Below are 26,916 nucleotides of genomic sequence, written 5' to 3'. Positions count from 1 at the left end.
AATGGACAATCTTTATGACTTGTCATTTTACTGGATTGTTGTATATGTTCATTTATCCTGCTTTTTGTCTTGATTTTCCCCTTTTCCTTTCATCTTGTTTTTTTATGCTTATTTCTGTGTTTTAGTCAATCACGGGAAATTTGCCTCACGGTCGGTGATTAAAAACAAATAAATTCACCTCCCTTGCCTGCTGAAGGCTCAGGACGTACTGCGAGAGCCTGCGGGTAGAAGCCGAGTAAGGGCGCGCTCCCGAGGCAAACTTCAACAACCGTGCGCGAGCCCGAGTGGCTGCTCGTTGCTACTATTAGCGCCTGGCGTTTCGGCTCTGCCTCACGAGAATTTGCGAATGTGTTCCCCTGCTGCTAACCAAGGAAAGACGGACTACACCGAGCCACTGTCAAGCTCCTCTCTGCGTATCCGCCGTTTTACCCGCGCTGAAGTCAAGGACATTTCTTTCGAGGTAAGCCGGGCCGTGCCATTAATGGCGAGAGGACGTTTGCAGCGAGTGTGCTGTGGTCAAAACAACAGCGTTAGCTTCCCTTCCATTAGCTCGGGTGGGCTAACATAAGATAGCCGTATTGCGGGTTTCACTAGTTAAAGTACAATTTTAATTGTCGCCTTCAGACGAACTCGTTACTTATAGCAAGTGGACACGTTTTCGTTTGTTGGGTTGGGAGTAGGCTCGCTAAGACAACAATTAATCGATTTCGTGATCGTACACGCTAAGGCTGCTGTTCTCCGTCACGACAAGGCCTGTCGTGTGTGTGTGTGTGTGTGTGTGCGTGTGTGTTTTCCTCTAAAAGCACATAGTTTTCTCGTTGACTCCGTTTGGCTCAACTTAAACCTGTGTTAGTTTTGAGTTTGCTCGATGACCGAGAGAGGAAAAGATGAACAGCGACTTGGTTGTGGTTGCCCGCTAGTGACCTGGCTTCAAGCGGAGGCTTGAATGTCAGCATTGAGCATAAAATGTAATTGAAACGTCTCCGTCCTGGAACATTATCTTGCCTCTTCAATCGGCAACTGTAAGTCGACCTGGTGGTAGCGTGTAGTGAACTAGGACGGGCTGGTACATTCTCGGCTGCAGTTTGTCATTAAGCGTCTGTGCTTGTGGGGATTAATGTTCCTGTCTAAGATAAGCTTTATTTCACCGATCAGCGACATTAGGGCGAAAAACTGTTTTCCAGGCTGGAGTTGGAACTTACATTCAAGCTAATATGTCGATGAAATTAGCTGAAGTAAACATAATGACATTTGTTATCGCTTTCATTGAATTCAGGAAAGACGATGCGCTCTCACAACGCACCTTTCAGGCTTTCTTAATTGGGCTCATGAATAACGAAGTGATCAGCTGAGTAGCCTGTTGCCATAACAACACTCACTGAGCCAAGCATCAACAGTGGCGCTCTAACACTGCTTGAAGTATACTGATTTGTTGCGGTTGTTATTCTTGTGGTGGCAATACATGTGCAATAGCACATGTATTGCCACCTGCGCAATTTCTTATTGAAAGGCAAGCCAGGGTTGTTAATAATGTAGTCACTTTTTGTTGTTGCAGCCTTTTACATTTAAACTGCCAGCCATTTTCAGACCTTCCTTTTATACGCTACCATTTGGGGCAAAAAAAGCAAATATGTAGCACAGATGCAATTTCTGGATTCTTAAAATACAGAAATATGTCATTGGCAGTGAATGATTTCATCAAAGTAATGGTCAGTTTATAACTGTCAAATGTTTTCGTCTGCATCTGGTCTGCATTCGTCTCCATTTGTTTTTGGAGTGTCAAACCCGAATTGATTTTTATAACAATAAAAAAATATAAGAACTACATCTTTACAGTGGTTTAGCATATCGGTCTGTTCCTATTGCAACAACAAAACCCACATTTGATTGTCTTTCAGAATGCACCCCACTCTGCGCAAATGATGTAGTAAGTCATAATTACATGAAAAAAAAACACTTTTGGCTGTAAGTATTCTTGTAAACCCTGAAATGTCATAAGGTCAAACAAAAAAGACCTTATGTTTCCGGTAACATGAAATTTCAACATGGGGTCGGTAGGTCGGACAGTTTTAAAAAAAAAAATCTTTTTTTCCCATCAAATATTTAAACAAAATAACCATAAAACATAAATCAAGAAGACATTGAACCCGCTGCTCCGCCGCCACCTATTTAGTTTTCTCCCCACTCCGGACTCGGGGGGCCGACGCGCGCCGCCGCCTCAGCCGACGTCCTCCTCCGACCTCGGTGTTTACTCGGCCCGTGGTGTTCATCAAATAGTTCGCTGATTTTTCGATTCATCAATGGATGCTATTTTCTTAACATTACGGTGCAAGCATGCAACTGTAACACAGAAAACGCGGTTTAAACTGTCGTCGCAGATCGCGGCCGCCGTCGTGTTTTAATGTTGTTGACAGACGACGGGGCAAACTACGCACGCGCTCAACTTGAATATTGCAAGAGTTTTCACCGATGTAAACCCTCTACACAAAAATGTAGAGGGTTGTTTGAAAAAAATGCAGACCGTAAAGTTTTTGTTTGACGTAGAAATTCTCGGTCGGCCAGGTTACCGGAAACACACTCCTTTTTTTTCTACGCCTAACATTTTCTTGCACCTGCGCAGCAAGGAGTCTATTGCATAACCTCCATGTTTCAAAAATGTGCTGTTTGTTTGTTTGACAAGTACTGCTTTTGTATTATTAAAGATATCAGTTGGAGTTAACGAGTTGCAACCAAGGAGAAGGATGAGGGATTTTGTCTCTTCTATCTCAACTGTATGCTGCAAACTAAAGAACACAATGACGGTTGTGTAGAATGAAAAGCAACCTGGCCTGTTTAAAAGTTATTACAGCACACCGCACAACTGCCTGAAAACCTGGGGTAGGGGGGGAAATAAACCCGATCAGGTCATCAGCAAGCTCTGTCGAAGCCTGTAACAATCCTAATCAATTGAATCAGGTGTGTTGGAGTAGGGCGAGGTCTGAAAACAGACAGCATATGGCTCTCGAGGAACCGCAGTTGAATCCACTGCAGATAAATATTTTTGCTATCAAAACCCCTTTTGTGGTTGTGTTTCTGTTGTTTTGTCGAAGGAAAGTCTTAATTGCTAAAGAATGGAAAAAGATAGAAACGCACTTTTGTTCAGCTGAAAGAAGAGAGTCTCATCTTTCTTTTGGTAGTCTGCATGTTTATATCGCAATAGACTACAATAATCCGTGGGCCTTGCAAATCAGTCCAAATCTAGTAAAACGGGCTGGGCTCAAAGGGTTTGCTCCCGTGAAAAAGCCTGTGATTGAATGAGTTAATTGAATTTTTAAAGTTACGTAACGGCACTATAAGTGCCTTAAAAGAAACAGGCATATATTTGCATGTAGTTACTAATAATTAATACTACTACTAATAGTTAATTAATACAGTGCAACCTCAGAAATAAGACCACCTATGTTACTGCTCAAGGTGGTCTTATTTTCGGGGTGGTCTGATTTCTGAAGTGGCATGCAGTAATGATAATGCAGAAGTAATGTGGCTCACATGCAACAATATACTGTAGCGTCATGTACACACAATGAGTAATGAATGATGGAATGTACATGCAACTTTATTGTACACAAAAGAAATTTAAGCATTTGAATAGTCTATGTACAGTATGTATAAGGCAAGAGAAAAAAAACTACAGCTACAAACTATGGTTCTTAGGGGAAGTAACTATCCAAAGTAGATTGTCGTTTCTTGCTATTGTGTTTCAAAGCAGCCTCTTGCAGTCCAGACTCTACAGACATAATGTTGCAAAGGATGGAGTCTAGACTCTTGCCAATAACTAACGGCTTCTCAATCTCTCCTGTGGCACTTACACACATAACCACGGTTAAACGCTCTTTAGCTTTCTTTCCACCAGCACAATCACTACCCTTGATAACAAGTGATTTATCAGGTAGAACTCGATAGAAAAGGCCTGTTTCATCCATATTATAGATGTCACAGGGATCATACCCTCTTGTGAGTTGAGGTAGCCGCTGTTTCCAAGCATGGACTGTCTCAGGATCTACGCTGGCTCGCTCTCCTGATAGCTTAGCGCCTCCAATGTTGTGCCTTCGTTTGAAACGATCCAGCCAACCGTTGGACGCTTTAAAGGCTTCGTCCTTTTCAAGCTCCTTTGCGTATTCTCGTGCCTGTTCCTGGATCATCATTTGGGACTGTACAAAACCGGTCGTATTTTTAAGGTGGTCGTTTAAATGAGGTGGTCGCATAGCGGGGTTTCACTGTATTGCTGATGGATCGATTAGTTTGATTGCTAAAATGTACATAAAATTCTCAATGTCTGACTGCTATTGCTGATTTTTACAAAGCATTTTTGTAATTCTGTATAGCAACACTTGCTGCCTTCAGCATGGGCATGTTTGACCTAAATGTGGCAAATGAGGATATCGCACACTAACGGAAGGTTCATCACCTCATCTGCACTCACTCTTGAGGTAGATCGTTGTCAATAGGGCCGTTCACACGGCACACATTTGCTCCGGCGCTGCACCGATATATTTTGCACCGCAGCAAATTGTGTGGAGCGTTCACACGTACAAAGCCGCTGAGCGTGGCAGCCCCGACACTGTGTCGGGGGCTGCCCCACTTGCGTTCACACGGCAGTTTCTGCAGCGGAGCAAAACGACAGAAAACAAACGAGCTGTCTTGTTGGTTCTTTTTAAAACGTACTGTATATACATAACTCAAGTGACTACTAGACCGGCACGTCCTTCTCCTTTTCGGTCTCCATGCCTTCTGCTCGATAGTGACCGCCCAAGAAAACGCAAATGAACGATGACTTCAATGAAACTCAGAAAAGCAAACACTAATGCGCCAAACAGAAAATCAAGAGAAGAAATCACAAAATAAATTCTATGGGGGGCGGGGGGTTGTGAACAAACAACAAAGGAACAAACAACTCAGAGACAGTCCAGTCTTCTACAAAAGGAAAGATGTTACTAGCCAAGTCTTGTGTCGTTATGAAACAAGCACATCACGGAAGTCCGACCGAGCACGAAAGCAACACATTCTCGCCATACGTCCTCTTCACAAGCATTTGCCCAGGAGCAAATTAACCCAGTTGCGTTCACAAGTGCAAATTTACACCGGTGCTGCTTCGCAAACGAGCATTTGCTCCGGAGCAAATATTTGACCCATGGGTCAAATTTGGTCCGGTATAAACTCTTTTCCGGGGCTACGCCGAAGCTAATTTGCACGTGTGAACGCTCTACTGGGGCAGCACCGGACCAAATCTTGCCGTGTGAACAGCCCTAATATTTAGCTACGAATTGCTTTCACTGCTGCTCTTCAAGTTTTGCACAACTCTTGCCATGTTCTGTTTCTTCATATTGCAAAGTAGTTGAGACAGAATCTCCATTCCCTGTGCTAGGTTTTACAGCAAACCAATTTTGCCTCAATTGCTGCGACTAATCGATGTTGCACAATTCTTCGTTTTAACACTCCCAAGAAGTTGTTGTCACGCACAAACTACGAGATCACACAGGTTCAGGTACGGTAAGGAGGCAATTAGGTTGAGGACTTCCATTTCTTAATTCCTTGCAGTTCTGCTCAGAGAATCAGCATCTTTTAAAGTTACAGAAAAGGATTATTACACGCTAATGCTGGGTACAGACGTCCTGACTGAGTCAATGGATTGCATTTATGTTGAAATGCGTCCAGGGCAAATCATTCTATGCATGATATGGTATTTCTCCCCGCTTTAGCAGATGACAACATTCTGAAGTGCATGACAGCGACTTCAAGCTTTTGTGGCCAACCTCACTCTAGTTGTCAGTGAGCCATCACATACATAAGTGAGCAAGGGAAACTTGGAGCACATGTGTAGGGAAAACCCTGAGATCATGTTTCACAGCTAGTGGGTGAAACCAAAGGTTCTCCGCGAAATGTTTTACGTTCAAAACCGTAACCCAATCGTACAGCTGTGTAGGGCATTGTGTAAATGGTTCTGTGAATGAAAGATCATGTGCCTGTGTGTACACTCGGTACGCAGATGTCCCAACAGAGCCTATTTAATGACCTTTCTCCCCTATTGATGGCCGGCGTTGTTCTCATTCTTCTCTATTCATCCATTTATCTTCTCTCTAAATGGGATCAAGCTCATGGCTGAACGCGTCTTGAAACGTGATTGTCGCTGCTTGTCAAACGCTTTGGTTTGATGACGCGTGCATGATTGGTGTCAACTGCGACGTATGCTCAATAAGTTTAAATAAGTGAGTAAACGTCACTTCAGCGTAGAAATGGCCAACGCTCTGTGATGCCAGGGTCGGGTCAGTTGTGAGCTGCTCAGTCAAACTCTTTATTCATAAAGGATTATGGTATTTGGAAGGGGGGCTAAGCTATTAGAATCATTTGGATGTCACTGTGACCTTTTGAGATGGGCAAGTACCGATACAAGGCATCAGTATCTGGCTTATATTGAGCTTTATTATAAGAGATCGCTACTTGCAGCGGAAGCCGCGAAATGTGGCTGTTGTACGATATATTTATAAGAAGTTTATAAATGTATAAACAGTGCACGAAAATATGTCATGTGATTGTCAAATGATTCGGTATCGGGCAATAAAGATCAACTTGATTCGTTTTCTAAACATTTAAAGATCAACAAAATAATCCAATTGTGCAATTTTTTTGCCATGGCATAAAGGCTACACTACACAATGTGTGTTTGTGTGTGTGTGTGTGTGTGTGTGTATATATATTAGAGCTGTCAAACGATTAAAATATTTAATCTAATTAAAAATGCAACTGTCATCATTACCTCAAATGAACTAAAAAATTAATCATGATTACTCACACATTTTTTATCGTTTCAGAATTTCCTTTGACATTTTTTGTCCTATTTTCCCCCCATTTTAATGCTCTCATCAACTTGGAATCATGAATCAGTTTTCTATGTGCCAAATCCAAATATTTACTGAAATAAGAATTTCAGTAAATACAAACAATGAACATTTTTCACTTGGAGCAGTTGTTCACACATAATCTCTCGCACAATATTACTGTCCATCAACAACAGTGAAAAAAATATTCTGTCACACAACAGCTGCTTTAGCAGGTCTTTTTATGGAATCAAAACAGAGCAATATAACAATTTAATGTGCACATCTAAGGTGAACATCTTAAGGAAACATGGTCCCTCTCTCTGGAATGACCTCCCACTGAACATTCGGCAAGCCTCCTCGCTGCCCATCTTCAAAACTCACTTGTCTTCTTTGGCGTTCGACTCAGCATGACTTAGATTTGTTCTTGATTTTACTGCTTGGTGCTTTCTACCGCCTTTATTACAGATTTGTCTTACTGTTTATTGTGCATGTTAAATTGCTCCATGTACAGCACTTTGTATGCAGCGATGGCTGTTTGAAAGTGCTCTATAAATACTGTTGACTTGACTATATCGCGATAGATTTCTACCCCCCCACCCCCTCCCACACACACACACACTTTCACTTCAATAATCACCCTACTGCAGATACTGGACAGACTGCTTTCTGCTCCAAATCATTTTGCAAATGAAGTTAGAAGCTTAATATTAAGTCTGTCAATGCGTGTTCAACCTAACCAACGTCACATGAATAATGACCAATCACTGACACTTTTTGAAGCATGCATGTGTCAAATAAAAACATAACAGCAGTTACGCTGTAATCTTTCAGGGCTATAGCCTTCAATGGAAAAATGCAATCCCAAAGCAAAACGCTGCCGTTGTGCAGAATGGCTGCTGCAAAACACCGCTTTGGGCAGATGGTGTTCCACTGGGGGAAAAAGGTAGTTGGTAAGAGAATGAGGAGGGAAATTCCCGAACTGTTTGACTTCCAGTCTCCCACTCCTAGAGTGCAGTAGGTGTCACTTTGGGGTGTCGACAGTGTCCATTGTCAGCACTAACAACACAGTATGCTCACACTGACTAACTCACCACCACCCCTCCACCCGCCCGTCCCTGTATATACGCTAGCCAAATTAATAACTCCATTCCCACTTGCTTCTCTTTTCTTCATGCACCTACTCATGTCAGTGCTGTGTTGGCAGAACTGTTAATTCTGTTGCCACCGTGGACATTCTCTCTCTGAATCTTTCCCTCTGCCACCCCCACCCACCACCACTCCCTCTGTCCAACTGAACGTGGAAAGTCTCAGATTTCAAACTTGCCTGTCTGCAAGCTCTACCACGAGCTGCCCTCTGACACCATACCCCATTTTCTTTTCACAATGTACTGCTTATTGCAAACAGCCTGAACACATTGCCTCCAGCTTTGAAAGACAGTATGGCCAATCAAACCAATTCCCGGCCAAATGTATGTATAGCATATTTTTAGGACTATAAAACACTCCGAGAGTATAAGTCGCATTTTGGAGGGGAAATTTGTTTTGCTAGAGCCAAGGCAGAGAACAGCGGAGTTTGGACTCTCGCCCAGGGGGACCCATTCCCTCGTCGTGGCAGATTGGGAATTGCATTTCAAGCGCATACTGCTTGAATGCGACTATTCGGAATCTCAGAGCGTCGTTCAAATGTGCCAGTCTGTTATTCAGACTGCCTCAAAAGAGGAAGGCTGAAGACCAGTGTGTCAGGCAGTACAGATGTAAACAATTCAAACATGAGCTGCCCATTTGACTTCTGCCTCTCCAAAACGCACCCTGTACTGACAGGAGCAAACAAGTTTAGGATGGATGAAACTTGCGCATTTAAATAATGGGAAAACATTTTCTTTTTAGTTTAAAATGGATTACCTTACTCAACTCGTACGTCCCATCGTGGACAAAGGTTGGCTATTGCGCCTCCTAGTGCTATAAATCTTTGTTGTAGCATAAGGAAGCTGCAATCTTAAAGTGGTATGTCATACAATCATTACCATGACGACTGTTATTTCTGAAGCTTCCATTTCTTTGTTCGTTTCATGGTTGGCAAGTACTCTTGGTGGTACCGTTAACTTCTTTAGCATGCTACAGAGAAGGATGGCCACCGGTGGTAATGCATGACTACGACAACTTCGTCCATTTCTTCTACTTTCTTTTGGTGGTTGGTGAGCGCTTTTACTGCATTGCCGCCACTTTCTGGCGACCAGCGGGGACGCAACAAAAGCATTCTCCAACCGCAAAAAGAAAGTCAACATGGTTGGTGAAGTGGCATTTTGGGTGCCAGTTTCAATTTTAATTCGTATAAGTTGCATCCTAGTATAAATTACAGGACCAACCAAATTATTAAAACAGTGTGACACTAGGAAAATACAGCAATTGCATAAAAAAAGCTTATATCTGATATGAAATGTTAAAGCATCTGCTCGTTGAATACTTAAGTCAGAATGTTAGATATATTCGGACAAACACATGTAGCCATCGTTTAGAAGGAACCCTAAACAGAACATCAAACAGGTCTCACAGTAGAAATTCCACAAACGCAATATTAATTCAAACGCCATGTGCGGCTGCATAGATAATGTGAAGGTTTTTTTTTTTTTTTGAATCACTTCCCTTTTAAGAAAACAGTGGGAGGATGCGGTTGGAAGAGTCCATCTGCCCAAAGACCCACCCAGACGCCAGACGCATTCAAGGCCATTCATCACCCTCAGCTGATGAGAGCTCACTCATATGTCCGACTGTAAACGAGAGTTAAAACAAAATGTAGGCCTCCCATAGTGAAACCCAACCCTAAAAGACGTGAAAGACAGGAGCTGTATGAAGACAATGCTTAGTCTTCAGTAGCTACACTTATGTACAACCCACGGGCCGCCGAAGTCGCAACGGCGGAAACATGCAACAGATGCAAGACTAATAAAAGGTTTTCTTATCTTATCTTAAATGCCAGTCAAGAATACTGACATTTGTAAGTCTACAATGGTCACCTCTTGAGACAGATGCATCCACTCATACAGAGACATGCATGACCGAATCACAGACCTCAACTTCTGAGGTAAACATGACATTGACGTGACATTTTCATCGCTGGCTTCTTCCTCATGTCATTGACCACGCCCTGTTTCAAATTGAAAAGGCTTGACAAAGAAGCTCATCGCTGCGTCTGCTGAATTCAACAGAAACTAGCACGCCACCTGCCGCATGGCCTGTTTCTGCTTACGCGCCGTCCCTCTTCTATGCACCGGTCGACTCGAATCAAGCTGGACTGTGTGTGGCTTTACCACCATTACAATGGACAGTACACATGTGGTGTTTCAGAACAATGCTTATCATGACCATTTTTATAATTTCATGTGGATGAAATAACAACCGCTTGTAGCTAAAATGCAGCAAATTGCTTACCGCATCGAGTACATTCAAATAATGATTTTGATTTCAACAACACTCTTTATTCTCGTTCATAAATTTGATGATACACAAATTGAACAATTCTAAATGTGTATTGGTCCATCTCAATTCGGGGGGGGGGGGGGGGTTATGTCACCGTTATTGTACTGAAAATCGTTGTGCGTTTGTAGCATTAATATTATTAAATACAGGAACTATAGCCCTGGCGTTTGCGGCAATTAAATGTTAACTTTAGACCTAATACATATCAATGTGGAGGATGCTTTATCAAAATGTATTTTCATGTAATCGCCTGTGGACGCAAATACCACCGATTTGGTGGAATCGCCCATATAAGCTTTAACATTGAATGTGGACATCCTCTGTGAGAGTGCATTTAATTTGTTCAAACAATACATCTACATCATTTTTTTTAATGAACAGGCTTGTAGAGGCTAAAATGAAGAGTTTAAGGAGCTACACATTTGTTCTCCCAATTTTTTAAAAACCAACATTATTTATGACCTTGTTAAATGCAATCTATAGGGAACAAGCTTGCTTGTCACCAAATAATTTACACTCGTTAAACGTCTGTTTCAAGTTAAGTCGTTTGGAAGCGTCAAACATGTCACGAACCTGTCTGTTGCTCTCTCGAGTCCTTGGTGATGCCATCCAGCGAGGCTTCTTTTTGATCAGGCAAAACAGAAGTATCTTTTGGTTTGCCTTTCACTTCAAACAATCTTCAAATTCAAACCCACTGCTCTGCCGCTGCCTCTTAGGGAGCTGAGCGCAGGGGATCCTTGTGTGTGTGTGTCCGTCCCTGCCACTCTGTTGGCATCACTAACTACACCGGCTTTAAAAAAAAAAAAAAATATATATATATATATATATATATTAGAGCTGTCAGTTTAGCACGTTTTTATTGGCATTAATTTAAATGAATTTTAATGGGATTAATTTTTTTCTCGCGAGATTAACGATGCACACGTCACAAGCAGATGTTACGTTGCTCTATAAATACACCAGAAACAAAACAACAAGCACGCTGCAGAAGTCCGCGTCCGCGTGTCTGTTTTGCCAGCCACGGCAGCGTGAGACACCTAAAACGGATACTTAGAGTTTATGAATGGAAAGTTTACTTTTAAAAAGTTGCCAGATTGCTCCACTGACAAGACCAAAGTTACCTGTTCTTCTCTCTGTGTGTATCATACAGGTATACGATGTATGCCACTCACGCGATTGTTACTTGTTTGGAACTATTTTGTGCGGAAGATTACAGCGTTCCGTGACCATATAAATAGAGCGGGTGGAGCTTCTCCGTGTTCGTCTGACAGTGACAGTGCGCTGCTGTGGTAGCGACCTAGCGAAAATCAAATGTCTCCAGTGTTGTCATCGAACCAAGTGTAGTCATCCGAAATGAGGTCTACACAAAAACCGTAGAGAGACTTCCGCGCATGATGGACCAACAGAATCAACATAGCCTGACTGCTGTGTTCAAAGCAAACTTGAGAAAAACGAAGTATGCAACCATGGTTTAAATCCACTATAGGCTCAGTTCTAGTTTAAGTCAAGTCAACAAGTCAACAGTATTTAGAGAGCACTTTCAAACAGCCATCGCTGCATACAAAGTGCTGTACATGGAGCGATTTAACATACACAATAAACAGTAAGACGAAATGGTAATAAAGGCGGTAGAAAGCACCAAGCAGTAAAATCATGCCGATTCGAACGCCAAAGAATACAAGTGGGTTTTGAGGAGGGCTTTAAAGATGGGCAGCGAGGAGGCTTGCCGAATGTTCAGTGGGAGGTCATTCCAGAGAGAGGGACCAGAAACAGAAAATGATTGATCCCCTCTGAGCCTCAGTTTAGTTCTTGATACTTCTAACAAAGACTGGTCCACAGACCTGAGGCGCCGGGCAGGTATGTAGGGGCGGATGAGCTCAGAGAGGTAAGGTGGCGCGAGATTATTTAGAGATTTGAAAACAAAGAGGAGGATCTTGAAAATAACTTAAAATGAATGGGGAGCCAATGAAGGGATGCCAGAGTAGGAGTTATATGCTCCCTCTTACGAGTACCAGTCAAGAGGCGAGCAGCGGCATTCTGGACCAGCTGAAGGCGCTTAATGGAGGACTGGCTGACTCCAAAGTACAGGGCATTACAGTAATCGAGCCGGGATGTGACAAAGGCATGAATTACTGTCTCAAAGTGTTATGTGAGAGGAGAGGTTTTATTTTGGCCAGCTGTCTAAGGTGAAAGATGCTGGATTTAACAACTGCACCAATTTGCCGATTGAGTTTGAAATCACTGTCCAGTTTAAGGCCCAAGTTTGAGACCATTGATTTCAAATAAGGAGACAGGGGGCCCAAGTCTAGAGGATGGAATGTACAAGGGCCACTGGGATCAAACAATATCACCTCTGTCTTCTTTTCGTTGAATTTCAAGAAATGTTGTGCCATCCAGGTTTTGATTTCTTCCAGACAGGATGGGAGTGGCCTTAATGAGAAGGCGTCTTTCTTGCTCAGTGGGACATAGATCTGGCAGTCATCTGCATAGCAGTGGAAGGGAATACCATGTTTCCTTAAGATGGAACTCAATGGGAGCAGATACAGCGAGAACAGCAGAGGCCCCAGAATTGAGCCCTGTGGAACACCACATGACAGGGGAGCAGTGCGTGACTCAGAGCAGCCAAGGCTGACACAAAAGGTCCTGTCAGCTAGATAGGACCTAAACCACTCAAGAGCACTGCCGCCAATGCCCACCAAGTGCTGCAAACGAGTCAGCAGAATACTGTGATCGACTGTATCAAATCCTGCAGTTAAGTCCAATAAAACCAGACACACGTGGTCTCCAGAGTCATTTGCCAGGAGGATGTCATTAGAAACGCGTAACAGGGCTGACTCCGTGCTATGCATCGTCTTGAAACCTGACTGGAAGACCTCCAAGATGTTATGTTCATCCAAGAAAAGTTTCAACTGCATGTGCACCACTTTTTCCAGAATTTTGGCAATGAAAGGCAGTTTGGAAATGGGCCTGTAACTTATAAGATAAGATAAGATATCCTTTATTCGTCCCACTGGGGAAATTTACAGCCTCCAGCAGCAAGAATGTATGAAGAAAGAAGAAAGAGAAAAAAACAACAAACATCAATTAAATGCAATATGAACACAAAATGGATAAATCGCAGTACTATTTACAATTTTCCTTCACATCATTTAATTATTATTATTATGATTGTTATTTTTTATTCATCAGCCTGACAGCAGTCGGTAGGAACGAGCGTCGGTATCTCTCCTTCTTGCAGCGCGGGTGTAACAGTCTCTGGCTGAAGGAGCTACCAAGTGCTGTCAGGGCGGGCTGGAGGGGAGGGACTGGCCATCATAGCTTTTAGCTTAGTTAGCATCCTTCTGTTGCCCACCTCCTCCAGAGTCTCAAGGGAGCAACCCAGGACAGAACTGGCCTTCCTGACCAGTCGCTCCAGTCTCTTTCTGTCCCGGGCTGAGATGCTGCCTGACCAGCAGACAATGCCATAATGGATGGCCGAGGCCACCACCGAGTTATAGAACGTCTTAAGGAGTGACCCCTGAACCCCAAAAGACCTCAGTTTCCTGAGTAGGAAGATTTTGTCCTTTCCTTGACACTTGACAACACATCTGGATCAAGACCAGGTTTCTTGATCAAGGGTTGGACCACAGCATGTTTAAACTGTTGGGGAACTACACCAGAAGAAAGGCTGCTGTTGATGATATCCAAGACCGATGCACCAACACTCGGGAGAACCTCCTGAAAGAAGCGTGGGGGGAGAGAGTCGCAAGGGGAGCCAGATGGCTTCGTCTGGCGAACTACATCCTCCAAAAGCGCCAAGGACACGGTATCAAAAGAATTTAGTACAGCTGAACATGGAACATGGACAGAGGGGTCAGATGCGGTATTTGAGACCGGAGTCCTAGCTGTAGAGACCTTATCAATGAAAAACTGAAGGAATCTATTGCACATCTCGGGTGAAGAATCTGAGCAAGTAGGCAGAGGGGGTTTGAGTACAGAATCTATCGTTTTAAATAGTGCGCGTGGGTTGTGACGGTTAGATAGAATAAGGTCCGACAGATATTCTCTTTTGGCCTCTTTTACTGTGACCTGGTAGTTATGCCAGCAGTCTTTCCAAATTTGATAAGAGACATGCAATTTGTCTTTTTTCCACTTGCGTTCAGCTTTGCGACACTCCTGCCTAGCTGCGCCGGTAATGTCGTTAAACCATGGCTCAGGTATAGGCTTTGGGAGCACAATTTTTGAAGTAGCCACCAAATCCAGGATGGCACGGCATGACGAGTCGAACCAAGAGGCGAGTTCCTCTGTGTTAGACGAGGGTACGCAAAGGTTATAAAAGGCATCAGAGAAACGACTAGCAGTGCGAGGGTTAAAAATTCGGCGTTTACAACTAGGAGCGGATATAGGTCATTTTATATCAGTGGATCTCAACCTGGGTTGGATCGAACCCCAGGGGTTCGATGAGCCGGCCTCAGGGGTTCGACGGAGCCTCTGCCATGGAGGTTACACTCGACTCAACATGTCAATTAGTTATGACATGCCTGCTGCAAATGATCACATTACATGGCTTGTCCAATCAGTCCTGGACAAAACTGAAGGAATACTCCTTGAATCATATTTTTATCTTTCACTAATGAAGGGTTCAGTGAATGTGCATATGAACTGGTTGGGTTTGGTGCCTCCAACAAGGTTAAGAAACACTGTTTTATAATGATCTACCACAATATTTTTTCAATTATTCTCTCTCTCTCTCTCTCTAGAGCTGTCAAACGATTAAAAAATTTAATCTAATTAAAAATGCAAATGTCATAATTAACTCATTCACTAAAAATTCATCGTAATTACGCACACATTTTTGATAATTTCTGAATTTCCTTTGATATTTTTTGTCCTATTTTTTTCCCCCCCCATTTTAATGCTCTCATCAACATGGAATAATGAATCAGTTTTCTATGTGCAAAATGCAAATATTTACTGAAATAACAATTTCGATTTTCAATTTTAAATGAACATTTTTCAGTTGGAGCAGTTATTCACACATAATCTCTCACACAATATTACCGTCCATCAACAACAGTGAAAAACATATTTTTTCACACAACAGCTGCTTCAACAGGTCTTTTTATGGAACCAAAACAGAGCAATATAACAATTTAATGTGCACATCTAAGGTAAACTAGAACTCAGCCTATAGAGGATTTAAACCAGTGGTCCTCAACTAGAAATGCTGTCGGTCCACTTTTTTTTTTTTTTAATAAGACCAAGGTCCGGTCCCATGCACGGCGGTCATGGGGAGCAGGGCTGTATGCCCATTTAGTATGGTCAAGGCAAGCTTATACAAATCGACACTCCTCACAACCAACCAATAATGGGGTGCATGAATATAACAATTATTCACTTTGCCAGTACACAGCAAATAATGAGAGGTATTGTGTTGAGGCACAGGAACTCTTTTATTTTGTTAAGTTGTGCCTGCTTAATAATAGAAACAGCCCTTTTAGGGAAAGACATTTTTATATTAACTTTGTTAAACAGTAGTTGTCTTTTTTCCCTTAATTTAACAAAAACAAAACAAAACAAAATACTAAATTTACCAAAATAAATGCCAAACATGAAAACAAAAATATCCTTTTCATTTGTACAATTCCCCTTTTCACATCCCCTCTGAAATCACTTAAAAAATATATCAGAAGAGGAGTTAAGAACCATTTTAAATACTGACACAAGGGAGCACAGGGATGTGCAGTGCTTTTCTTCCACTAAAGGTGAATGCAATGTCTAAGGCATGCAAATATTATTTGAAGACACCATTGTGATGTTCATTTCCCATGTTGCGGTGTTCTGTTATTAAACGGCTGCAAAGATCTTTGATGTAGACTGGAGCAGAACTCCACACAATCGAAACCTCCCGCGATTCGTTTACAACGATATACAACGGATAATTTTAACAAGCGATCGCGGTAATGCGCAGATTATAGTTCACAAATATAAAATGTGTAACCTAAAAATCACTTTATAAATTATTATTTTGTACAATTTGCCGAGGGTCCGGACAGAGGAGGTCCGTACAGAGGAGGTCGGCGGCCGGTCGTGGATCGCGGTCCGCCAGTTGAGGAAGAGGGATTTAAACCATGGTTGCATACTTCGTTTTTCTCAAGTTTGCTTTGAACACAGCAGTCAGGCTATGTTGATTCTGTTGGTCCATCTTGCGCGGAAGTCTCTCTACGGTTTTGTGTAGACATCATTTCAGATGACTACACTTGGTTCGATGACAACACTGGAGACGTTTTTTTCGCTAGGTCACTACCACTGCAGTGCACCGTCACTGTCAGACGAACATAGAGAAGCTCCACCTGCTCTATTTATATGGACACGGAACACTGTAACCTCCACACAAAATGGTTCCAAACAAGTAACAATCGCGTCAGTGGCATACATCGTATACCTGTATGATACAGGTAACTTTGGTCTTGTCAGTGGAGCAATCTGGCAACTTTTTAAAAGTAAACTTTCCATTCATAAACTCTTTAAAATTATCCATTTTCGGTGGCTGGCAAAACAAAGTGCGTGGTCCTATGCAGCGCGCTTGTTGTTTTGTTTCTGGTTTATATATAGAGCAACGTAACATCCGCTGTGACGTGCTCTGCGTTAATCTCGCGAGAAAAAAATGTATCCCGTTTAAATTAATGCCAATAAAAATGCGCTAAACTGATAGCTCTAATATATTATATACACACACACAGGTAAGGAATCATATTTGCGTTGTCCAATCTTTCCCGAAAGCAGAATTTCTTTATGTGGGAAACGACCAACAGCACAAGTACTAAAATGCAAAAATATATGGTCCTAAAACTGTTTATAACACAAAAACTGCAGCATACACCGCAGGTATATGAACAAAATACCGTATAATAAGACGCGTCACAAAATTAGGACTATTTGCTACAAAATGCGACTAGTAACGGTATTTTTTTTTCTCCTGATCCGCTTATCCTCACAAGGGTCGCAGCGGGTACTGGAGCCTATCCCAGATGTCTTCGAGCAGCAGGGGGTGACAAGCTTAACCGGTCGCCAGCCAAACGCAGGGCACACATAGACGAACAACCATCCGCTCTCGCACTCATACCTAGAGACCATTTAGAGTGTTCCATTAACCTGCCACTCATGTTTTTTAATGTGGGAAGAAACCGCAGTTCCCGGAGAAAACACATACAGGCACGGGTATCGAATACTGCACCTCTGCACTGTGAGGCTGGCGCACCAATATATGAATCTTGTGGATATACTGTAGGTTGTCACACATTTGTCCATTTATTTGTAACCAACAAATTTAGTGTGTTTTGTCAGTCAATACACCAATTCTTCATGGGTGTTTTTTCTTTCTTTACAGAGCTCCCTACATTTCAAGAGAAGACGAAAGCCTTATTTGCAAATCTTATGGACGAAGGTGAGTTGTTTCTCACAGCTATGTATTAAAGAGCGCATTTGATACACAAGGTAACTCGATGTGCTTCACATCTTCAACTTACGATATTTAAAAGTATTGAATTTGCAAACAAAAGGATTCAAGATACCGTATTTTCACGACTATTCGACGCATCGTACTAATGGCCGCAGTCTCAGTAATGCGTGACATTTCTGTATTTTACACATACACAGGACGCATCGTACGAATGGCCGCAGTTTTACAGTGGTAAAACATACGCCAGCTTAAAACATACGGCATGCATGCGCGCACTCTAACACGTTAGCTTGAAGCATACGGTAGCATGCCAAGACATACAGATAAGATAAAAACACGTTTTTAAAAAGGCAACGAAAGCAGAACTGAGTTTGGGTGTATTTTATTTAGCCATCGTACAATGTTCTCACATTTTTCGATCAATCATCACCCAGAAATCCATCAAAGTCCTCATCCTCTGTATCAGAAGCAGAGGACTGCACATCTCAGTTGTAATTGAATGCATCACATGCTAGTGTGAGTTGCTACACATTGCCGAGCGGAAAGAAGGAGTAGCAACAGCAAAGTCAACATTTCTCTCGTGTGAAGGTTTCCCACATTTGAAAGTAAAGAACAGAGCGAAACATGGTGGCAGCACGTGTGTGTGTAGAAAGAATTGAACAATTGTGCAAGTACCGTAATCCATCAAAAACGCTGCGTTCCCTCTCGTTGTTGCGTATTGTGGCGTAACTCGCCAAGCGCTGCCTCTCACTCTTTGTAAAGTTGTGTTTGCCACCGATCATCCATTGTTCCCATGCCGTTTGCAACTTTACTTTGAACGCCCGGTTGATGCCAATGTCCAGCGGTTGGAGTTCTTTAGTCAGGCCTCCGGGAATAACGGCAAGCTCAGAGTTCATTTGCTTGACTTGTTTTTTCACCGCTGCTGTGAGATGGGCACGCATGCCAAAAGCATAACCGGTGGCTTTAAGTTTGAAATGAGCTTCGTAGGCGTGTCTTTTTGTCGAATTTATTTTCAGGGGTTCTTAGAAACCAAAACCGGAGTTGTTTTGCAACAATGCACATTGCCACACTCTATACAAGTGTTGGTACTGGCTTGAGGCGTCCACTTACACGCCCACCCTTCACCATTGGCGGATTAGCTGGCCTGTCCTCTCTCTCTCTCTCTCTCTCTCCCTCCCTCTCTCTCTCTCTCTCTCCCTCTCCATATATGTATATATACACGCCCACCCTTCCCTGATTGGCCGACTTCTCTCCCGCATGCCTGGCCACAGTCACTTCCGCCTTTTCTCGATATAAACAGCGTGTCGGCTGTCAGTCAGATTTTGGAACTCAGCGCATATAAAGGACGCTCCGCACCATAAGGCGTCCTGTCCATTTTGGAGAAAATTTAAGACTTTTAATGGCGCCTTATAGTCGTGAAAATACGGTATTTAAAAGTGGCTTTGACTCTCAACTCGACTCTCCTTTAAAAATTGATTTCTAATAGAGAAAAACGAAACAGTTACGAATGGCTTGTTGAGTCTCGTTGGCACAGCAAAACAGACCAAACCAGAAAGGCTGATTTATTATTGCAATATTGCATGCTGGTATGGGTTGATTTGTGACATGAGGAAAATCTGTTTTGTACGACGGGGATAGATGGGTGATTTTTATTTAATTTTTTTGTATAATATGATCAGAAACCTTTGCAGATATCTTTTCAAAGCATGCACAGCGAGAGACGAGTATGTATTATAATGCCCTGGTTTAGAAAAGTAGCTGAAAATTTTAAAGTAGTTTGTTTAAGGACTTGAAGGTAAGTCCGATGGAGCAAAACGCCTCACCTCGGTTCTCCTGTCCCCTCCCAGCTGGACTGCCGCCCAAATGTGTTGCCAGTCACCACTTGAAGTGTCCAAATCCCCATCGGAAAATGTTGCACTGCCATGTCATGTTTTTCCATGCTCTTTTTCACACTTCTCCCATCCACTCTTAAAAACCATGCAGCACTTCATACACAATGCACCCTTTTAAGACCCATTTTTTTCCTCTCCATATAGGGGCATTTATCTTACAGAGCTGAGTACAGAACTTTGGTTCTTTTATGACAGACAAAAACGCTTTATGTACCCAGTACCAAAATATTCTTTTTGGTGCCAAATTTAGGTATGCAGAGATCAATCGGGTGGTCATGCAGGAAGAAAATATGGTGGGTATGCCCAGAGACGGGGTTCATGACATGTTTTGAACTGTACCAGTAGTTGCTTGTCACCGAGAAAAAAAATGCCACGGAGGTTAAATGAACAAGCAGTCCGTGTGTCCTTAAAATTAGTTTTTTCTCCATGCACAGCCCTTTGTATGCAGCGATGGCTTTTTGAAAGTGCTCCATAAATACAGTTGACTTGACTTTGATTTTTGTTTTTATTTTTAGTTCCTCCCCATATGTGGCACTTCAGTTTGCACACCCTTGATTTAAATGGAGATGCTAACTGCTTATTATTTTTTTAACTTTAGTGGATGAAATTACTATATCATCGCAGTCCATTTAGTATTTACCATATTGTCTTTGTCTTGTCTTGAAAAAAATGCCCATTTTTGGCATTAAAAAAAAGCGCTTGAAACGCAGACACCTCATATATATACAAATGGGGAGCAATTTGGTTACCCCATTCAGTCGCGCGCAGTCGACTGAACTGAGGCTTGGTGTTGGTAGAACCACCAAGCTGCTCATACTTGTCATGACACCGTTGCGCCATCTAATCCTTTTATTTGAGGTCTTTCACTGAGGCGACCCTTCATTTTATTTGGACAAAGATTAGATAGACAAACGTTTGACCGGCGCCGGGTGTAGCTGCGAGGTGTGTGCACGTTCACTCATCAAGATAACGCTATAATATACACTTCTCTATTACGTTTTATTAATTGACTCAGATGTTTGTCAGACTACCCACTGATCAGGCAAAGGTTCCCTTTCACAAACATCTAACCAATCCGACCTTTGAATTTGCTCTTCTTTAGTGTAAATGTGCTGAAATGAATACCCATAATAATCCTTTTAAATATTTATACCGTATTTGTAATGCATCAGTCACTCTTCTCCTTTATGCGGTCATTGTGTTGGCCTTAAAACGGATTAGGCAACTGAGTCATTGGCTACATGGACCTGCCTTGCCTGGTTATGTCGTTTGGGCATGACCCTGACCGTGGACTATCTCAGTGTGCTAATTTAGTCACTCTGCTGCTGTCTTATGTCACTGCTGCTGCTGGTATGCTCGCCAGCTAAAAAGCGCTATTAATAGTCACTAAGGAATCATCCCCATCGCAGCAGATGTGTGTACAAATGGGCATTTGCATTAGCAGCATTCACCTTGAAAATATAGATTTTGTGACCAACCCAGAAGTAAAAAAAACAAAGCTACAGAGGAGATAAATTATGTACAGCTGTGGTCCCATGACACGTTTTTGTGCTGTAAACACACACATACACACGCACACACACACACACACACACAAAAATACAAATCACCCTGAAAAATTTTCAATAATGCGACCTATAAACTGTGCAACTTGATTACAAAAAAAAAAGAAGTCCTTAAGGGGCGGAGTATATAGCCCGGTCATATTAACACACACACACACACACACACGGAAAACTAATAAAAGTCGGTGTGGCACTTTTATCAATATTTGCCTTTTGTTTGCTCCTCCACTTCTGTGTTAGTTTTTTTCACCTTTCTATTTAAAAAAGAAAAAGAGAGGATTGTTATTATTAGCTAGCATGGCAAGTAAATTTATGAGCCCAATACTGGTCAGTTTGATTGTTCTGCTGCTGCTATTTGGATCTTCATGTTCTATCCCTTAATACTTTTCGGTGTTCACTTCCCACGCCTTATCGTCAGTTTGAGCCTTTGCAGTTGGGATCGGTGTTGTCAGAGTGTGGGCACGTCGATATAAGGCTGAATTATGCAGGGTCATTGTCGTGACTCTCCCACACTCCCTTGTAATCGTCTCTTTCGCTAATTGGACATTTTTCACTCCTTCTGTCCTCTGAAATTCTGTTCATTTAATTCATCAGTTATTCATAGCACCTTGCACTTCTTTGCTTTCCGAGCAGAGCAGGCTTTTTGGGAGAGCTTGTTTGTGATTTGCAAATGGTCACATTTAATTAATACCACTTTTTTGCTCTCAAACTAGGAGGAAAAAACTATGTTAGTGCACTCATAATATCACAATATTGTAAGAAATGAAATGAGGTGAGATGACATCATGACATTCTTTATACATTCAAGGCAAAGACAAAAACAAAACAAAACACAAGCCATAGTCTTGCTGTTGTAGTCTTGAGTTTAATTGGCATTAAAAGTTAATGTCGTAATCAAAACGCGGCCTGCATTCATGGCCCTTTTCCCTCCTTTGTGTTTGTTTGGTTTTCCTCCCAAATCAGAAATGAGTCGCCAGACTGCCACCGCGCTGCCCACAGGAACATCCAAGTGCCCTGCCTCCCAGCGCGTGCCCACCCTGTCAGGGACCACCGCCTCCAACAGTGACCTGGCCAGCCTGTTTGAGTGCCCGGTGTGCTTCGACTATGTCCTGCCCCCCATCCTTCAGTGCCAGTCGGGTCACCTGGTATGGAATCTCCCGCTTGGACATTTCTCGTTGAGCAGATCACAATGGGTGCCAAAATGCACCTTGCAGATCATTTTGCTGTATTGTTTGGGGTCATTCCAGCCCAATTGACCAACTGCCAGATTTGGTTTTTATTCATCACCAAATAGCATGAAAATCACCTCAAATCAAATCGATGCCCTTTGACGTCTGCATTCTATATCAGATATGACATACGGTATATTGTCGTTCTGTGCGCGCTCAAAGTTTTGGTCTTGACAAGCGCTCAAAATGTCGCAGTCCAAATGACCCTTAAAACAGCACTATTGTGCTCTGGGTTCAAAACTGCTGCGTTACAAACAGCATCTGGGGCGTTTGTGATCGAGGCTATTCAAACCAAATGAAAATATTGTCAGAGAAATGGAAAGCTGCTGCTTCAACAGACTGTCACTCTGTGAGATGTGAGGACTCACCGAAATGCTGTTTTTAATAGAGAACAAGTGGAATCACAAGAAATAAAATCCAACAATACTTACTTCCCGTTGGCCTGTCAGGCGGCGGGAAAAAAAACAATTCACAGTGACTGCCAAGTGAAATGAGCTGCTGCTGGCAAGCCGATGAAACATTTGTCTTTTCACGATTCAAGGTGTTGCACAAAGCAGAGGTTTGATGGCCAGTGTCCGTCAAGACGTGTTCATTATTGGGCTCGCAAATAGTTTTTGGATGGAGCTTCCAAATGGCATGATTGCTATGCGCACAAGACTTATTCTCACTCTGGTGGCGATCGACTTTGGTCTTAGTGTTCAAAGTCTTCTCGCCTCCAAAGTCATTTTGTGTCCGTGTGCCCGCCTTTCTCAGGTATGCTCCAATTGTCGGCCCAAGCTCACCTGCTGCCCCACATGTCGGGGGCCGCTGGGCTCCATCAGGAACCTGGCTATGGAGAAGGTGGCCAATTCGGTGCTCTTCCCGTGCAAATACGCCTCGTCGGGCTGCGAAGTCACACTGCCGCACACCGACAAGACGGAGCACGAGGAGCTGTGCGAGTTCCGGCCGTACTCGTGCCCGTGTCCCGGCGCCTCCTGCAAGTGGCAGGGCTCCCTGGATGCCGTCATGCCTCACTTGATGCACCAGCACAAGTCCATCACCACACTGCAGGTCAGCCTTCGCCTCGCCACTGAGCAGATTGTCCACATGGTGGCGCTTTTGACAATGTTTTCATGTCATGCTTGCAGCATGATCAAAGTAGAGGCAGCTATTGTTTTGTTTCTTTCAATCAAATATACAAATTCAAAGCATCTCCCCCCCCCCCCCCCACACACACACACACGCACCCCGAATATTACGATTGGGAATTGGGATTTAGAATGTAGTTGACATTTCTTTCCCCAGATTTTGGTTTGCATTGGGCTCTGAGTTTTTGTTGTTTTTTGTTTATTTTATTTTTTTCCAAATCTGCATTGCTGCTGATGCGCTCTGCTTACACTGACATTGCTTCCACCAGAGAGGAGCACAGTCAGGGTTGCTACTATGGTCGCTACAGCTGCTTACCTTATAGTGCCTATTTTTCCCAAAAGTGAGGCATATGGACAGCTACTGTAAAAAGGGGCATTTTGGGGGGACTGTTTTCTGTCCGTTACAGCTGGAGTTCATTGGTTCCGGATCTTTTAAATCAAGGTTCCTAAGTACGATACTACGCATGTTTTGACTCAAGGGGTGTTTTTACAAGAGGAAGCATTTATTTTCGTGTGTGTGTGCGCGCGCGCAGCCAGAACTGGTTGTCAGCCACTTCCTAACCCTAGATTTAAATCCCAATTTGAAACCCTGACCCTACAGCTTGAAACCTGAACACTTATTTCCATCCGTAGGTCCAGCCATTGTCCGAACTGCTTATCCTCACAAGGGTCGCGGGGGTACTGGAGCCTATCCCAGCTGTCTTCGGGCAGTTGGCGGGGCATACCCAGAACCGGTTGCCAGCCAATTACAGGGCACACGTAGACGAACAACCATTTGCGCTCTCACTTGCACCTAGGGACAATTTAGAGTGCTCCATTAATCTGCCACGCATGTTTTTTGGAATGTGGGAGGAAAACGGAGTACCCGGAGAAAAACCACGCAGCACGGGGAGAACATGGACACTCCACACAGGAATGCCGGAGTCGGAATCGAACCCTGCACTTCTGCACTGTGAGGCGGATGTGCTCACCACTGTGCTGCTATGTATCTAGCTGTCCTGAAGGGGAAATAATGTATAGCGAAAGCCGAGACGGTTAATAATGGTCTAAATATGTTCACACAGGTGACAGTCATCAAGGGCTGTGGCCAATGTAGGAACGTGGATGCAATTATTTGTTCAACCCATCTAGTAAACTTGGCTGATCTTCAGAGTTGTTCTTGATGTAAAGCTTCTTACCGGCTTGTAGTTGAACTGAGTGAGCGTCCCCATTGTCTTTTCTAGGGGGAGGACATCGTGTTTTTGGCCACGGACATCAACCTGCCCGGCGCAGTGGACTGGGTGATGATGCAGTCGTGTTTCGGCTTCCACTTCATGCTGGTGCTGGAGAAGCAGGAGAAATACGACGGCCACCAACAGTTCTTTGCCATCGTGCAGCTCATTGGGACTCGCAAGCAAGCGGAGAACTTTGCGTATCGGCTGGAGCTCAACGGCCACCGGCGCCGCCTGACCTGGGAGGCCACGCCGCGCTCCATCCACGAGGGCATCGCCACCGCCATCATGAACAGCGACTGTCTGGTTTTCGACACGTCCATCGCGCAGCTCTTTGCCGAGAACGGCAACCTAGGCATCAACGTGACCATCTCCATGTGCTAAGAACTCACTGATATAAGCCAAAGGGGATGGGGGGGAGGGGTCTGGTGACTGGGGTGTCGGTTGGTCAACCACTCGGCAGGCATTTGGATAGGGTCGAAACAGCTCGGCTCGGTCTCCGTCGGACTATTTGAAGACACTATGGATGTGGTATCGGACTGTCTTGTCGGGCAGCCGTGAGGAACTGAGGCGGGTGGATGAACATGAGCAGAGGAGGGTGTGGAGGTGACCGCAGCCTTATAAACACGCAAAACAAACATACGTGTGAGATTCACACTCGCATTCTCACCCGGTTACTCGTCTAGGCGTTATCTGTCAGTGTCTTCGCCATTCTTGTTTCAGTGTCCGCTCGTCCAGTTGCTCACCTCCACCACACATGCACACACATTACCTGATATCACACAGACCCCATGATCCACGCTAGGCAGTTGACAAGCCATCTAGCGTCATGTGAACAGACCCCCCCCCCCCCCCCCCCCCCCCCCCCCCCCCCCATCTTCCGACTGACAGCTGTGGTTTTGCAGCTGCCTGTGTAGCCCCGGACAACACAGCCAAATCTGTCGTCAACGGCTGTGCCACCAAGTTATGTAGCTCCGGGAATTTGGGACATCCTACAGTCCCCCCCGCCACCGCCAGCACGGACGACTGTGCAACGGACACATGTTTCATCACATAAGTTGATTGTTTTTTATTGATGTTTCAACAAGCTCCTTTCACAGCCTTGTGAAGACTCGGATGGATTTTTTTCCACACCCCCAAAAATGACTGTGGATGACCGTGCGTGTGTGCGACCGAGGGGGGAAAAGAAAAAAAGATCAGTCTTGTTTGTTTTGAAGAATAGCAAGGGGGGGGGGGGGTGAATTAACAGCAATTCAGTTCAGTCAAATGTTCTTTGGGGGATTTCTTCAATATATTGAGAGAGGTGAACCAATTGGCCAGCGTATCTGCACCATCTCTCTTCCTCAGTGACCAGGATGCTACTGATATTACATGGCGATGATCCTTATTGTTTGTCCAATTGCTTCCCAAAAACAACAGGTGGTTGTCAAACTTGTGGCAAGGCGCGGTGTCTTTGTAGATTCAAACAAGTCTTCTTTCCTCCTCCTGGTCGGATTGTTTTTCTTTCTCCTGTCATGTTTGTCCGTATGTCCTCTTGTGGTAAGTCGTCTTTCCTCTTTTTTTGTTTGTTAATAAACGTGAGCATTTTCTTCATGTGGAGTTGCCGTCATCTTGCTGCTCTCCCTCAACTGGACCCCCCTTTACCTTTTCTGTTTTAACATGTCATGAAATAAATTTATCTTTTTCATACAGGTCTCTGCCTTTTTAAAAAATGTTTTCCTACAAAAACAATGTGGGATCCATCCATTTTTTTGGATCCGCTTATCCTCACAAGGGTCGCGGGCGTGCTGGAGCCTGTCTCCGCTGTCTTCGGGCAGTAGGCGGTGGACACCCTGAACCAATTGCCAGCCAATCGCAGGGCAAACAGAGACGAACAACTATCTGCGCTCACACCTCGGGACAATTTAGAGTGTTCCATTAACCTACGATGCACGTTTTTGAAATTTGGGAGGAAACCCACCCAGGCACCTGGAGAACATGCAAACTCCACACAGGGAAGGGTAGAGCCCAAATCGAACCCTTCACTGTGAGGTCGACCCCAATGTGGGCTCACAACTGTCAATTTTCATTTATAAATATAGGAACTATTGTGAGTAGCATGTCCACCTCAAAGTTGT

General features: G+C 43.6%; 1 protein-coding gene across 2 annotated transcripts; it reads left to right on the top strand.

Annotated features, from left to right (window-relative positions):
* Positions 1-215: 215 nt before the first annotated feature.
* Positions 216-26,488, top strand: siah1 (siah E3 ubiquitin protein ligase 1). 2 transcript variants are annotated; one of them, XM_052061793.1, is made up of 6 exons: positions 216-460; positions 17,315-17,600; positions 17,704-17,760; positions 22,196-22,377; positions 23,215-23,511; positions 24,812-26,488. In XM_052061793.1, exons 3-6 carry the CDS (start codon positions 17,751-17,753, stop codon positions 25,181-25,183), a joined length of 861 nt encoding a protein of 286 aa, XP_051917753.1. In that variant the 5' UTR covers positions 216-460; positions 17,315-17,600; positions 17,704-17,750; the 3' UTR covers positions 25,184-26,488. The 2 variants fall into 2 exon arrangements, with proteins under 2 accessions (XP_051917753.1, XP_051917752.1); XM_052061792.1 differs by lacking the exon at positions 17,315-17,600 and having other exon boundaries at positions 217-460.
* Positions 26,489-26,916: the final 428 nt, after the last annotated feature.

This window comes from Hippocampus zosterae, chromosome 3 (genome assembly GCF_025434085.1).
Source record: "Hippocampus zosterae strain Florida chromosome 3, ASM2543408v3, whole genome shotgun sequence".
Classification (NCBI taxonomy): domain Eukaryota; kingdom Metazoa; phylum Chordata; class Actinopteri; order Syngnathiformes; family Syngnathidae; genus Hippocampus; species Hippocampus zosterae.
Note: the sequence above shows the minus strand (reverse complement) of the source record. Positions and strands in the feature narration are given on the sequence as shown.

Excerpts from the sequence above, each read along its gene's own strand:
- siah1 (XM_052061793.1), top strand. Across the intron at positions 22,378-23,214 it reads AGTGCCAGTCGGGTCACCTG|GTATGCTCCAATTGTCGGCC; the intron begins GTATGGAATCTC and ends CGCCTTTCTCAG. Across the intron at positions 23,512-24,811 it reads AGTCCATCACCACACTGCAG|GGGGAGGACATCGTGTTTTT; the intron begins GTCAGCCTTCGC and ends TGTCTTTTCTAG.